This window comes from Podarcis erhardii, assembly GCF_964252035.2.
Source record: "Podarcis erhardii genome assembly, chromosome: 9".
NCBI classification, from domain to species: domain Eukaryota; kingdom Metazoa; phylum Chordata; class Lepidosauria; order Squamata; family Lacertidae; genus Podarcis; species Podarcis erhardii.
This window is the reverse complement of record NC_138512.1, coordinates 64,326,009-64,341,687: the sequence shown is the minus strand read 5'-3', so window position 1 is coordinate 64,341,687 and position 15,679 is coordinate 64,326,009. Positions and strand designations below refer to the sequence as shown.

General features: G+C 46.0%; 1 protein-coding gene across 2 annotated transcripts in view; it reads left to right on the top strand.

Moving 5' to 3' along the window:
* Positions 1–15,679, top strand: part of MMRN1 (multimerin 1) — a 72,097-nt gene that overhangs the window by 19,926 nt on the left and 36,492 nt on the right. For both annotated transcript variants that reach the window (XM_081876646.1, XM_081876645.1), the window contains exons 2-3: positions 1,385–1,504; positions 6,281–6,387. In XM_081876646.1, the coding sequence (XP_081732772.1) occupies positions 1,385–1,504; positions 6,281–6,387 (227 nt within the window). The remainder of the gene's footprint in view (positions 1–1,384; positions 1,505–6,280; positions 6,388–15,679) is intronic.

Sequence of the window (15,679 nt, the reverse complement as noted above, 5' to 3'; positions counted from 1 at the left end):
CGAAAGGGACAGGGGGAAAGAAAATTACCCTCAAATCACATCTATAGGTTTACTGCAGGGGAAAGACCCAAACAAAGCTTCATACAGAAATATTGATTTTTATATACATGCATACCAATTAAAAAGAATTATTGCCCTGCTGCAGATCCCCTGGAGCCCCCACAAAGGATGGAAAAAGAAACATTAAAGGGACTAAAGGGGAAATGCATTGGCTCTGAAAACCATTACTCAATAGCTGAAGAGCGACCTTGTCAGAAAGTGAAAGCACAGCAGTATCCTTGCATTCCAGGGACAAACCCAGGTCGGGGTGGACTTTAGTCTTTCAAATTTGAGGGATGTCTTATCCAAGGCTGAAGTTCAGCACCCTCTCACCTTTCGTTCTGCTCAATTTATTCTGTCTTCATTGAGAAGCCCTGCAGCGCCCCCTAGGCTCAGCACCCAGGTCGTGCTGCCCTAAATCTGCCTTCGCTCTCGTGGCGACTTTGAATGGGGTCTTGGAGGAGTTTGGATTTGATATCCCACTTTATCACTACCCGAAGGAGTCTCAAAGCGGCTAACATTCTCCTTTCCCTTCCTCCCCCACAACAAACACTCTGTGAGGTGAGTGGGGCTGAGAGACTTCAGAGAAGTGTGACTGGCTCAAGCTCACCCAGCAGCTGCATGTGGAGGAGCGGAGATGCGAACCCGGTTCACCAGATTACCAGTCTACCGCTTTTAACCACTACACCACACTGGCACCTCCAACTCCTTCCGTCTGCATATTGTCACCAGAGTCATCACAGGTTGTTCCGAGAGAAGGCCTTCCTATGCCTGCCCCATCGCTGCAGTGCGATGTATCACATTAAAAGGAAGGGAGATGCGTCGCCAACAAGGAGACAGATTTGCATAAAATTATGCAAACTGCTTATCTAGATATCCAGATGCAAATTTGGAAAAAAATTGTAGAATTTAACTAGAAATGCAATTCATCTTCCCACACAGTGACCAGGTATCCTCATACCCTCCTAGTTTGCCCAGGTGATAACTGTTGATGGGCAACTTCAAGTCTCCTTTGACTTTCCCTTTGTTTGGTCCTTTTATCCTTTATCCAAACCTTCAAATAGAGGACTGCCCTCTGTAAACAAGGACACACATCTTTCCTCGGCAAACAGCTGCATCCAGGGTGGAGCCACTGGGAGGCTTGTTGACCTCCCTCGTTTAATTATCCCTATTTTGTAGGTGGAATTCAGAGCACAGTGAGGACCAGCAACTTGTCCATGACACTCACGGCATATGTAGCAACAGACAGTCACAGCATGGAGTTCCCCCAATTCCCATTTATCTTTTTTTTATTTATGATACCAATTGTGTACAATTTTGCTTTCCCTCCCTCCTATTTACGCAGGAACTGGTGTGCCTACGTTCACACAAGACTCCAGCCCACCATCGTGGTTGACAACATAGAAACGTATGCATCGGGCAGAGCCAAGCCATGCACCTGGATTGCAGGACCCTGCGGATCAAGGTATAGCTGTCTTCCACCCTACCCGTCCCAATGGATGCCGGTTTTTATAAGCTTGCAAAGTGATGAATTGGAGGAGTGGTCCATTGCAGCACACAGTCCTTTTATTAGGTAGAAATTGATTGGCCTAAGGTCATCCAGCTGAACTTCATGGCTCATGACGGATGAGAACCCAGGTATCCCTCACCAACATTCAGTGTACGAACCTCCACACAATCCTTTGCCAGCTAATTGTTGTGTGGCTTTCAGCTGATCCTAATAAAATGGGTATTTTGCCATGTAACAACTTGAGAAGGGGCCTGCTGGATCATAGAACTGTAAAGTTGGAAGGGACCCTGAGCATCTAGTCCAATCCCCTGCAATGCAGTTATCCCATACAGGGATTGAACCCGCAACACTGGCATTTTCAACACCATGCTCTAACCAGCTGGGCTATCCAGTCAAAGGCCAAAGGCCATTAAGTCCAACATAGTATTTTCATGATGGCCAACCAGATGCTTATAGGACTTGAGCGGGAAAGCCCTTTCCCCTCTTGTAATTCCAGCAGCTAGAATTCAGATGCTCCTTCTCTCTCTCTCTCTCTCTCTCTCTCTCTCTCTCTCTCTCCTCTAACACACGCACACGCACACGCACACACACACACACACACAGAGAGAGAGAGAGAGAGAGAGAGAGAGAGAGAGAGAGAGAGAGAGAAGATCAGCACAGCTGCCTACAGACTCTCTGTGTGAGCATGACTCCATGATGAATTCCTTGTGCATTTCAAAACTTACTACAGTACTGCCCCACTGGTGAATTTCCCCCTGTACCTTACAAACCTGTTCCAAACACTCACCATTTCCCACTAGGTGGCAGGTTTGCATATACCTAAGAAACAACAGAGGCATCGAAGCAATTTAAAATCCAGACCATCTCCTCTCATAAAACTCATACCCTTTTTTTCAATTTTTAAGTCTCTCTTGCTCAATCTGAGATATTCTCTGACCAAGAATGAGAAGAGAGAGGGAGAGGGAGAAGGAGAGAGAGAGATTGATTCCAGAGCCATTCTGTATTTCAACTGGGCATGGATTTGTCTCTCAGAATCTTTTCTTCTTTGAGTCAAGTCAGGCTATAGTATTAGTTTTAGCTCAGATTTTAACTTAAAGAGCTGAGTACAGTATAACAGATTTACAACCCAAGGCAATCTGAACAGTTTATTTATCCTTGCAGAGCAATATATATGTGAAAGGGACTTTAAGGCATGATGAGGAAAAACCTTTGAAATACTCAGCTGGCAATCGACTTATCTTTACAATGGCATAATACATTCACGTAATTTTGCTTACTCATTAGCACATGGTAGTCAGGAGTTTTTCAACAGGAGTTTCAGCATCAAAACCAACACTCAGTTCAAGCACAGCGGTGGGGTTATTTCTTACATCCGAATGCAGGAACAACCACATCTAAGAAGGACCCTCTTGCACATTATGCTTTGCTCTGCTTGTGTTTTTAGGTAATGTGTGAATTAGACTGGACTTTCCTTCATTGGAGGCTTTTAAACAGATGGCCATCTGACAGGGATTCTTTACCTGTGATTCCTGCATTCAGGGAGTTGGACTAGATTTCTCTTGGGGTCCATTTCAACTCTACAATTCCATGATTCTATGTGATGTACATGAGCTTATATCATAAAGATGATGGCTTTTTTTCCAGGCAAGTGTTTCATCAATAAGGGAAAGGGAAGCCCCAATCCAACAGGGCTTATGTGGGAGAGCAGCAGCAGCAGCAGCAAGTGAGCCTTCCAGTCCCTGTTCCTCTGCCCATGTGAAGACTTTCATGCCAGCCCAGTGGCCTCCCACTCATCACTATGAAACCCCACCTTCTTCCACAGAAGCCACATTGTAATAATACCTCTGTGACTCACCTTCCACACATATGTCCCTATTACAGACATATCCTTAGAAACAGCCAAAATAATTTACAAACAGTACAAGCGCAACCGAACAGAGGTTTTTTAAAAAAATACAAAACAAATGCCTGAGGCAGAGATCTTTTCATTCAGCTGGAAAACCTACTGACAGCATATAATTGCTGTGAGGTTACTGCTGTGGTTTTAGCATGGATTCTAAGGCCAAGTTTTGTGTGTTTGAGTTTTTAATCAGGCTCAGCATAAATGGATAAAATGGATTATAATGTATAACAGGCATTGACTGGCAGAGGTTCTCCGTGGACAGCAGATGCCCTTCCACTGAGCTACAGTGCCTTCCCCAAACAAACATGGCTGCTGTACTACTTGAGTGCAAAGCCATAACTCACACACCGAGATGTGTGGATACCAGGTGGCCATAACTTGTGTTTCGCATTGTGAGATTCACTTGGAGAGCTATAGCCTTTCAGTATTCACCAGGGATAACTAAGTGCCCTCCAGACTAACTAACATGACCCACGGCCAGGGCTGATGGGAGCTGAAGTCCGACAACATCTGGAGGACACAATGATGACTACCATTGGCACGGGCATTATAAGGCAGTTTCATGGGTTCAGACTGATGTCCTGCAACTTCCTTGCCATGCATTCCAGATGTCAACGCCATAAGTGTGTGTGCTTCTGCATCGAAGGCCATCTTAAGAAGACCCCTTTGGTAAGAAATAAGTAGGAAGACACCTAGGAAGCAGTTGGGTTTCAGAAATCTCCATGTTAATTATGTGTTCCTCTAGAAAACCAAGAAGGTTCCCGGGGACTCACTTGAGCAGAAGCGTTGAGTGGACATGAATATTTTGGAACTGAATTCCGTGCTCTTAATGACACGTATTTGCTGGGCTGCTTATTCATAGTCATGCTGAAGCGCAAGGCATAATTTTAGCTACTTAAAAATGAATATTTACCTAGTTTGCCCTTAGCCCACTGCACTCCCAAGCACTCATTTTTGCCCCCGCAAAGGGAATGAAAATTCAAACAGATACCTCTATGGCAAGGACTACAAATAGGATGGCTTTTTATGTAATTTGCTTTTTAATTTAAGTTGTTGTTTCCCTCCTTTCATTTTTAATGAGATTTTCCTTCAAGTAAGGAATGAGCACCGTCCTTTCCTATGGCATTTGTCACGGTCTTCTGGTTTCTCAAGGAAGAACCTGCATCCTCCTTTCTCTGCTTCATAAAGCAACTGGAGCAAGGACGAGTCAGACCAGCAGAACATGATCCATGCCAGGGATGGGGAACTTCTGGCCTGGGCTCCACGGATGGCCCTCTAAGCTCTCTCTGTGGCCCCGGGACTCTCCCCAAGCCACACACCCTTATTGGCCCTGCTTCCCACCTGCTTCTTCCCCTCCCAGATTCAAAATCACTGAGCATATTAACAAGAGGGGTTGGTGGCTATGAAACTGGATTTCGGGCAGTGCACATTGGGCTATTACGTTTTGCAGGGTTTAGGTTTTATTGTGTAAAAGCAACTAGTGCGGGAAGACTTGGGTTAACGTGGGAGGGTGTAATGGACCGGCAGGAGTCGGAGCAATGGGAGGCACCAGCTGGGGAACCCCCAAGGCGAGAAGGTTCAGAGCCAGGGGGCTGGTGCTGGGATGACAGTGAGTGGCCAGAGGGAGAAGAGGGGGAGGAGGTGTCAGAAGCTGAAGAGGCAACAGGGTTTAATGAGCAGGGAGATTGTGGCAGAGAGCAGTCTAGAACCAGAGGCAGAAGTGGAGGCTGGAGAGGAGGGTGGCCACGAAGCAGTGATGGGTCATGCTTGTGGGAGGCACAGGTGTCCCACCCATGCTGCAAGGAGCATGGAGCGGGAGGAGCAAAGACAGGTTCGCAGGCACAGTCTCCGATTGCTTGGGAAAAGCCCTGGAGAGGAGGAGACATAGCTGGCTATTGGGAGGCGGGAACCTTTTGTCTTGGCTACTGCCTCATAAGGGCAATTTCTACGGGAAGAGTTGCTGTGCTCTCTAGGCTTGACATCCTGAGCTGTCTTGTTTCTTTGAATAAAGAGTTAACTTCACTGAAACTGTGCGAGTTATTGCTGACTGGCTCCTGGCATCTGCTCCTGACAGAGGGGGAATCCTCTGGATTTGGTTTGTACATTATATAAGATGCTGACATCTACCATTCACCCCAAATTTCTGCCTTCCAGGGACATGAAGGAGTGCCCTTTCTTTCATGAACGTGCCTGAGCATTAAGACAAGCCCCCATGGCTCTGCTTTTAATCTCTTTGGTGTCAATGGGTGGATGTTGACAGGAAACAGGGCCTTTTCAGTTGTGGCTCTTCATCTCTGGAAGGCTCTCCCCAGATACACCCCCTTCATTATTTTATTTTATTTTATTTTATTTTTTGGTCAGATAAAACCTACTGGTATATAAGCTGCCCAGGCCTTCTAATAACTTGATATCTTTTTAGTGGGTTTATATTGCTTTGTTATTGCTCTGTTGTATCTTGTTATCTTTGTGGGATTTTTTTACTATAAAAAATATGGTTTTAACGTTCCATTGCCCAACTTTGGAAGCTGCTCCAGGATCTTTCGCTGAAGAGTGGCTAAGTATTTTAAATCAATGCCTACATAAATAAATAAAACCACCCCCTGCCTCCTCAACTCTTAATTTCAACTGTGCTCCTGAGGTCTTTATTTTCACTAGGTTTGACACGAGGCTGTTCTGTAAAAGCGTTTGCTTGTGGTCTTGTACAGGACGCAATCAATAGACTTCAAAAATAATCCCTCAGTGGCCTATTACTGATGTATCATCCTGTATCATGTCCATTCATCTGAGACAGAGCCCCGCTAACGTTTGCTTTCCAAATCACCTTGCAGCTCCCAGTCAAGGACTCGCCAAGCTTACAGGGTCAAACATATGATAGTGACATCACTGGACTGGAAGTGCTGCCCCGGATACAGCGGAGCAACGTGCCAGCCCAAAGGTAGGGGAAGTGACGGAAATATTAACCCTTCCTGGCAGGCAATCTGACCTGGCTACAAAATGGCTGGAAGCAGAAGGGAATCTGCTTGCAGCAGATGGAAATGGAAGCACTTCCAGATCAGGTGTTGGGAATCTCTGGCCCACCAGATGTTGCTGAACTACAACTCCCATCATCCCATGCTTGTCAGGTATAGTGGAGGATGCTGTCCCATTAGCAATGATGTTGGTCTGTTTGGGTTCTGGATGTTTAATGGGGGTCACCTTTGAACAGGCAGCAGAATGTCTTGGACTGGCTCTGCGGGAACCTTGGACAAAGCAGGAAGAGTCTGGTCTTAATCCCAGCTGATCCTAATAAATCAGGCACAGCAAAGGAATGAATCTTCAGTATAGTATCACAGGCGCCAACTCCTAGGGGCCGAGGCACTTTTGCCCCATCCCAATTTATTTTATGAGGGAGCTGATCCCCCTCAATGTTCAGAGGGTTTTCAGCTCCACCCCCGGCTCCTCAGAACGTCACGCACAAGATGTCAGGATGTCATGTGATGTCAGCCACAGGACATTGCATTGGACCCCCTCAATAATCCAGAGAAGATGGTGCCTCTGGTTAGTACGGTGGTTAGTTTGGCCCTAGCAGAAGAAGCCTGTCTGGTTCAAAGAACCATTTCATAAAGTAATTACTCAGCAAATGCCTCTTGTTTAAAAATTAATCCACCTAGAGTAGCTTGACCCTCCTGACTTTTTAAGGTACGCTGTCTCTGAATGCATTTCAGCCAGAGGGCATACATTTAGACACTCAATCCCATTCCCATTGAAGTCAAAGCAAATTTATAGCCGGGGCTTCATTTGGATTAAGATTGAGGCAGATGGCAAAATGCCACGCAGACTATTGCACCAACCTTGTGTGAAACATTGCCTGCTTGAGACACGGAGTCCTGTATTTTACGATTGCGCCCGTGATCAAACATATGCCAAGTGTGTCGTGGTTTAACAGGCTTGCGACTGCTATTACTTGCTCGTGGCCTTATACAATCTCCCCTTGAAAAATAAGATATGGCATCCACATACATATCTTAAATGGATGAATATTACAAGAAATGCCATTAGCTGCGGTAGGGAACTCAATCATCGGCGGTAGAGAAGAGGCTGTGATTAAAAATTTATGGGCAAAAATGTAGAGAAGTCACTGCCGTTCGCATCTAAGAGAAGGAAATCTTAATACTGGTGGCGGCATGGGAATCCCCTGTGGAAACAAGAGTCTCTCTTATACATGGCTGAAAGAAGGTAGATGTTTTGGATTAACTCTAATGGGGACTGTTTGTTCGTCATGCTTTTACATCTGGGATCCCAGGCAACATGGATCTAAAATGTTTTCAAGGCTTCATAGAATCAAAGAATGGTAGAGTTGGAAGGGACCCCCAGGGATCATCAAGTCCAACCCCCTGCAATGCAGGAATCTCAGCTAAAGTAGCCATGAAAGATGGCCATCCAACCTCTGCTTAAAAACCTCCAGTGAAGGAGGCTTGTTGCTCTTGTTATTATTGGACAATAGCCACAGTTCCATGAGCATGAGTTTGATCTTGGGCCTCAGGTTTCCCTTTTGCCCCCCAACCCAAAAAGAAAGCCTACTCTGAAGGGTTGGGAGATAATCCAGAAGAAAATAGGAGCATAGGCAACCACCTTACCATTGCTCCATCCATCTCAGTATTGTTTGCACTAATTGGTAGCAGCTCTATGGGTTTTAGGAAGGGATATTTAGCAACCCTACCTATAATAAATAATATTTTTTTATTTATGCCCCACCCTTCCCAGTTCAAAAACTGGGCTCAACAACAAATTTAAAACACTTAATTGATGCAACAACAAAAGGCATAAAATACGGTTTAAAACATGAATAACAATAAATCCAGAATTCAAAAATCAATTTAGGGGGAAAATCCATCCAATAAACATTAGATGATCATCAGGGCTAGCTGGCTAAATTAGTCCTATTTGGGCCAGTGTGGAGACCAGGAGAGAATTAGCTGTGGGTTCCCAGAATGGGTAATCTTCATAAAAAAGGGAGGTTAAGGGAAGGAAGGGGAATAAAAGATCAGGCTAAGTTCAAGTTGAAAGCCAGGCGGAATAGCTCTGTCTTACAGGCCCAGCGGAAGGAAGTTAAATCCTGCAGAGCACTGGTCTCATGGGACAGAGCATTCCATCAGGTCGGAGCCATCACTGAGAAGGCCCTGGCCCTGGTGGAGGATAATCTAACTTCCTTAGGGCCTGAGACCTAGAGATACTGGGGACTGAACCCAGGAACTTCTGCATGCAGAGCGGGTGCTCTGCTACTGAGCCCTTCCCTATGGGAAGTTGCAGGGGCCAGGCCAAAGGGAAGGGGTAACCAGAGAAAATAACATTTCCTTGCTTCACTTCCATGTGCTCTGCAGGATGGAAGGCCTGCTTACCTTAACAGAAGGGATGTGCTGTATCCAAGCCATAGCAACCACTGTGATGTCCACAGTGGATAAGCAGTGCCTTGCTGGCAAATTTTATTGGGATTGATGAACTTGAGGTTGTCCTTCAGAGGTTCTGATTAGCTAAGACAGGGATGCGGAACTTGTGGTCCTCCAGATGTTGTAGGACTACAACTCCTTGCAGCCCCAGCCAGTATGAGGAATGGTCAGCGGGGGTGAGGGGAGTTGTAGTCCAACAACATCGGGAGGACCACAAGTCTAAGGTCACAGTACTCCTGAATAGGCCCACAGAAATGAATGAGGGCTCCACAAGGGTATGGAATAACACACATTTCAATGTGGTTGCTTGGGACATCTTCCTAGTACATCTTCCTGAGGTTAATATGCCTCCCCTTCAACCATTTTTCTGGCCCACAATCCACCTATTAACAAACTGGAACACTAATGTGATATTCCCTGCATCTGAATGAACCCTGAGCAGGTGCACACAGGTCAGCTAGTCAGAGTCTTCCTCACTATAGTAAGAGGTATTGAATTTCTATTTAAATTATATAGTTTCTAAAGTTGCATTTGTGCATATAAATCAGGGTATGAAAATTTTAGGAAAGCCCTCTTCTTTGATGAAGCATTCCTTCTTCTTTTTTTGTCAAGGCACCGTGCCCCAGTTTTGAAATTTGCTTCTCACCCACCATGTTGGCATCTCTCTCTCTCTCTCTTACCCACGTGCAAATTCCAAATGGCAACGGGCCATCAGATTCTGAAAGCCAGCAAAGTTTATTTAAGCAAAATCTCAAGGCAGGCTTGGAAGTTTCTGCTCGAGTGAAAATTTCAAGTGGAACTAGAAAAGTTTCAGTAAGACAAGTGTCTTGGGATCTACAGAAAACATAAATGCATGTTACTAGCCCAAATGTGTTATGAATGTTTCCTGCCTCTTACAGTATTGGGAGTTGGAGTCTAACATCTGAGCTCCAGTACGGCAGAATTTCTCCTTCGGCTTCCCAAAATTTCAGAGGTCTGCTCCCATAGTAACTCAGAGTGGGGCTTTCTGTGTGACTATCCCACTTCTGTGAAAAAGAATTCCTCTACTTACTGGGTACAGTTGAATACATGTTTGTTTTGACAAGTTTTTCAAGCTCGGTGAAAAAGTCTCTGCCTTTGGGGTTCCTGTTGTGTTGTTTTTAAACCAAATCTTCAGTTGTTTGCACAGTTTTTAAAAACTGTTTTTGAGCTGTCTTTGCGGTATTTTTGCAAATTGCCTTGGGACCCATATAAAAGGCAACTAATTAACTAATTAAATATAAATGTTTCTGAAAACCCATGTGGGATTCCTTTCAACAGAACCTGTTTTTGTCAGGTGCAAAGAATTTTCAGTCCTGCGACTAATTCTGAACAGAAGACAAAAAGCTCAACATTTATAGACTTTTCCCAGTAGATGGCTGTATAATGTTCACAATAACAGGAGGCCAACTGCGGTATAACACAGCAGACAAAGGAGAAGACTTAAGAGTTAAGCCCATCTACAAAATTCATTGGGGATTTATTAAACCGGTGTAAGCAGTCAATGAAACGACTCCTAAGAGGAATCACACTACTTTTAGGTGTGCTCCCCATTATCAGTCGCTGTTGCAGAATGAGAGTTCCCAGAGTTCTCCGGGAAGAGGAATGGATGGTTCAACCACCCTGGGAACTTTAGCGCCCTTAACAAAACACCACTTTCCAGCATTCTTTGGGGGAAGCCATGACTGTTTAAAGTGGTATCCTAGTGCTTTAAATGTATCAGATAGAATAATCATAGAATTGTAGAGTTGGAAGGGAGCATGAGGGTCATCGGACTAGAATCTTTTGCCCAACATGGGCAAAAATCTTTGGGCTCAAATCCACGACCTGGAGATTAAGAGGCTTGTGCTCTACCAGTTGCACTAACCCAGGTGGTATAGCCTAGTATATTTTAAGTGGAACATAGGAAAGTGCCGTAGAACATATATTCCTCTATCTAGCCCCCCATATCGTCTCCTCCAACTGGCAGCATCTCTCCGTGGTCTCGGGCAGCGATATTTCCTGCTACCTAGTCATTTGAATTGGAAATGCTGGGGTTTAAAACTGTGACTACAGAACGCAAAGCAGGCACTCTTTCTGTGAGCTTTGGCACCTCCTTGAAGAGCGGACCTGAAAAATACGAAGCGCAAGAGATACAAAGAGGAACTTATCAGATGCATGCTCACCCCAGAGTCACGATTGGCTGCAGCTATTAACTGTACACTCAGTGGCAAACCTATGCTTGCCTCTGGGTATTATGTGAAATAGTCCACCTTTAAAGGGTACGCGTGAAGCTGAAAGGAAGAGAGGGGATTGTGAAATCTGCATCATATCTCAAAGCAACCACCTAGCTGATTTAATTAGGAGGGTGCTGCAAGGATTTACTGGGGGGCGGGGGAAGCACCTTCACATTGGCAGCCCGTATATTTGGGAACAAAAGAATGGTAAGCGGAAGAATAAAAGGACATCCATCAGGTGGCCTTTTATCACCGGAGAGTAACTGATTCCCCCCCATCACAGATTGTATCGTCACGCTGCCACCTGATAAATCCTATGTAATTAATTGGGATGAATGCAAGTATTTAACTCCTGTTGACAGCTACGGCCTTATGAAGATAACAGCGGCCACTGAGAATGTGAGCTGAGCCTCCAGCTTACATTGCAGCCTTGACTGCTGCTATGATAGGCTTTGAGGACAGCTAGATCTCACACGCCCCTGTGGAGCACCTAATTGTTGCTTTCTGCAATTACAGCAATGTATTTGTGTCATCTGGAAGGCTTGTTCATCCTGGGGCTCCTGCATTTTGGATAGCATCATACTATCTGTCAGTCAGGAAGGACGTGAGCCTGGGAGATGCCCGAGAGTCAGCTAGGAGACACCTGCCAAAATCTTGTCTGAACAGGACCCTGAAAACACCTCTTCTGAGAAAGAGGCTTGGGGCCCTAGTAAGAGCCCCACTTCAACAGAGACTTGGAGAAATCCACAGTGGTTCAAAGGCAGCCTAAAAAGCCTCATTGCCACAAGATTGCATCCTCCTGGCCCCTCAGCTGTCTGCCTTAGTAATCAGGAGTCTCCTAAGGAGGAAGGTTCCACATGGGATCAAAAATCTAGGGGCATAGGTGTGATGGCCTGGGACTCAGGCTCAGACTCGGAGCCAGAGGAGTCTCAGTCTGCACCAGATCCTTTGCCTCAGGCAGCAGCTGAACCTAGTCTGGTGTCTGATTCTTAAGAGCCCCAGTCTGTACAGGTTCCCCTGCAACAAGCACCAGCTGGGCCGAGTCAGGGGCTTGAGCCTGCCCTGGCTCCAGATGCGGGGATTACCTCGTTGCCTTCAGCTGGGCCATCACTTACAGCTGCTCCACTACCGGTTTGGTCGGGAGAGGCTGAGGCAGCCCCTGGGTCTAGTAACCTACTGACGTCTCGTGAGCTGCAGAGACTGAGGTCTGAGAGAAGGAGAGACCTCCAGGAGGAGTGCTTGCCTTTAGGCGAGACAGGGAGGTGAGTCACCAGAGGATCAGGACCGGCCGTTACCCCAACAGAGATAAAAGGCTGCTGGACCCCACCCCAGGTTGCGGGAGCAATGTTACTGTTTGCCAGAACCTGCCTGTGATCCTGTGCCTGACCTTGCCTAGCTTCCTGCCTCATGTCCTGCCTTGGCCCTGTCGGACTGACTCCTTGCAGAACCCTTGGATTCAGGACCAGACTTGGATTCAGGACTCGGGTTACCCCTTGGCCCAGCACAATAGGAACACAGATAACTTCCTTATCCTGAGCCAAACCACTGGGCCATCTTGCCCAGTATTATCTACAATGACTGGCAGCAGCTCTCCAGAATTTCAGACGGGATTCTCTGCCATCCACCCTACCTGGGGATTCAACCTGGGACATCAGAACTCATGGACAGCCAATGAGGCTGAATGTCGGAAAATTCAGGACAGATACAAGAATGTACTTCTTCATGCAGTGCATAATTAAACTATGACACTCACTGCGACAGGAGGCAATGATGCCCACCAACTTGGATGGTTTTAAAAGAGGATTAGACAAAGTTGTGCAGGCCAAGGCTATTAACATCTACTAGCCATGATGGCTATGCTCTGTCTCCACAGTTGGAGTTGCTGGAAACCAGAGGAGAGAAAAATGCTCTTGTGCTCGGCTCCTGTCTAAGGGTTCCCCACAAGCATCTGATTGGCCATTGTGAAAACAGGATGCTTGACCCGATAGGCCCCTTCGGCCTGATCCAGCCAGCTCTTCTTATGTTCTTAAGCACTGCCAGTTAGAGTGGCTAACAGCAGGCAAGATGGACCAGCTGTAAAAGGCATTGCCGCATATATTCAAAGTACTAGAGGAGGAAGCAACAGAGACAGAAAAAGTGCAAATGTGGGGTGCCTTCAGGCAACTTAAAGCTAGGTCCACACCTTCGAAATGTGGAAACGCACAAATGCTGATTGAATCAGAGCTTTTAAAATATTGGAACTGCTTGATCCTTCAGGTGACAGAGATACTAGATTTTTGAACTGGGTCCCGATATTATACTGCCTTTCCTATAACAAACAGCAGTATGAGTTAGAAATCATGTCAACGGAGCGACAAACCTCAGCTCCTCGTCTCTTTCTTCCTGGCAACCCTGTGACCCCCGAGGCATTTATCTGCAAACAGCAGCGAGCCCAGTGGATCTGCTGAAACTAAGATAAGAGGGCAGGGATGGAGAGTCAAACTATTTTCCTTAATCCTTTTGTACCTAGAGAAAGGTCCCCCTCTTTATTTAAATTCAGTTTAAGGTCATAGCTGAGATCCATGGTGACTTTTCTCTTTCTTCTTCCTCCCGAGCCCCCAGCAAACTGTTTCACTAGGCTCTAATATTTAGCAACCTTCTGTGTAAATATGTTGCTGTATGCTTTGCAACCTACCAAGCGAAGCACTGTTCACTCACCATGAATGGGCTCAAACCAAGGGCTCAAACCTTCTGCCTTTGCCGCTGCTTGGGACTGTAAGAAGAGAAGGCTTTTCAGTCACCTAGCAAATGGCAATTTATATCGGGGGTTGTGCGTTTGCCTTGGACTTGGGGTACCAGAAGTTAGGCAGGATTCTGTACACTGTAACTCTTTTGAGAGAGAAGAGGCATGGTGACACAGAAAGACGTTCAGTGGTAGAGCATTTGCCTTGCATGCATAAATTCACAGGTTCATTTCCTGGCCTCTCCAGGCAGGGCTGAAAAAGACTCATTTTTAGAAAGCCCGGAGAGTCTTTGCCATTCAGTGTAGGCAATACGGAGTAGGACTGAAAAGGCAGATGATGATGATGATGATGATGATGATGATGATGATGATGATGATTTATACCCCACCCATCTGGGCACCTCCCAACAGAATTAGAAGCACAATAAACCATCAAACATTAAAAACTTCCCTAAACAGGGCTGCCTTCAGATGTCTTCTAAAAGTCAGGTAGTTGTTTATTTCCTTAACATCTCATGTGAGGGTGTTCCACAGGGCAGGTGCCACCACCGAGAAGGCCCTCTGCCTGGTTCCCTGTAACCTCACTTCTCGCAGTGAGGGAACTGCCAGAAGGCCCTCAGAGCTGGACCTCAGTGTCCGGGCAGAACAATGGGGGTGGAGATGCTCCTTCAGGTATTCTGGGCCAAGGCCGTTTAGGGCTTTGAAGGTCAGCACCAACACTTTGACCAGTGCTCGGAAACATACTGGGAGCCAATGTAGGCGTTTCAGGACTGATGTAATGTTCCTACCTGCTGCTTCCAGCAAGAGAACTGCTGCTCTGATCATTCCATGGAGATCTGCCAATTCCACTTTCTCTCAGCTTCTCAGCTTTCTGAGCTTAGGTTTCTTTTGGTTCATTTTCACACCCGTTTGCATTTTTTTAAAAAAACAACAAAAGATGTCTGCATGGAAATCTGTACACATTTAGTGTGCATTTCCAGATTAGACGTGCTTATTTCATAGGATAGCTGCATTGCATCCTGGTTCAGAACGTGCAAATTAGATAGGTCCACATTAGTATCTGCCCTGGATGACTTTCCCTCCACCCCCTAGGCTAGTGCACAATATAATTTTTCTCACAGTGACCGCTTTTTCTCCCCTGACGCACCCATGGGGGCTGCTTTCTGCCTGTGACAAATGAGTGATCTGACTCTTCTACCATGAGCAGAACATAGCATTTTAAATGACAGCACAAGCTAGTGAGAAGGCCGAGGTTCAAAACTATGTGGCTCATGATACTGATTTTGCCAGCATGTAATGCTCATTTTTAGTACGAGGTGAGCCCCCTTCACTTGAAATCCTTCCTCTTTTCATAATTCCAGCTGCGAACTATTTCAAGGATACGTGGAGATTTTGCTATGGCTCTGCATTCATCCTTCTCGGTGTTCAGAGCCAGCAGCCACTGCTGGTGCCCGCTCAAAAGCCAGCTACTCTCAACTGAAATGTGTGTGACTTTGATTGATGAAATTACAAATGGGGATATATTTACAGAAGGATATCTTGCCCCCCGGACAACAAATGTGCTCAGAAATGTCCCGTGTGTGTGGCTGAGGTGGCTCACAGCTCGCTGGTAGAGTGTTTTCTTTACAAGCAAAGGGCCTGAAGGTCAATCTCTGGTATGTCTTTATATGGCTGGTAAACATCTCTGTCTGAAGCCACAGAGTACTGCTGCCAGTCAGCTTAGAAAGAGCTAGTTAATGAGCTAGAAACTGCCCATCACTGGCATATGGCCCTTGAAAGGTTGTCCCAAAAGGAATGCAGCCCTCAGACTGCGAAATATTCCCTACCCCTGCTCCAGGGCATTGT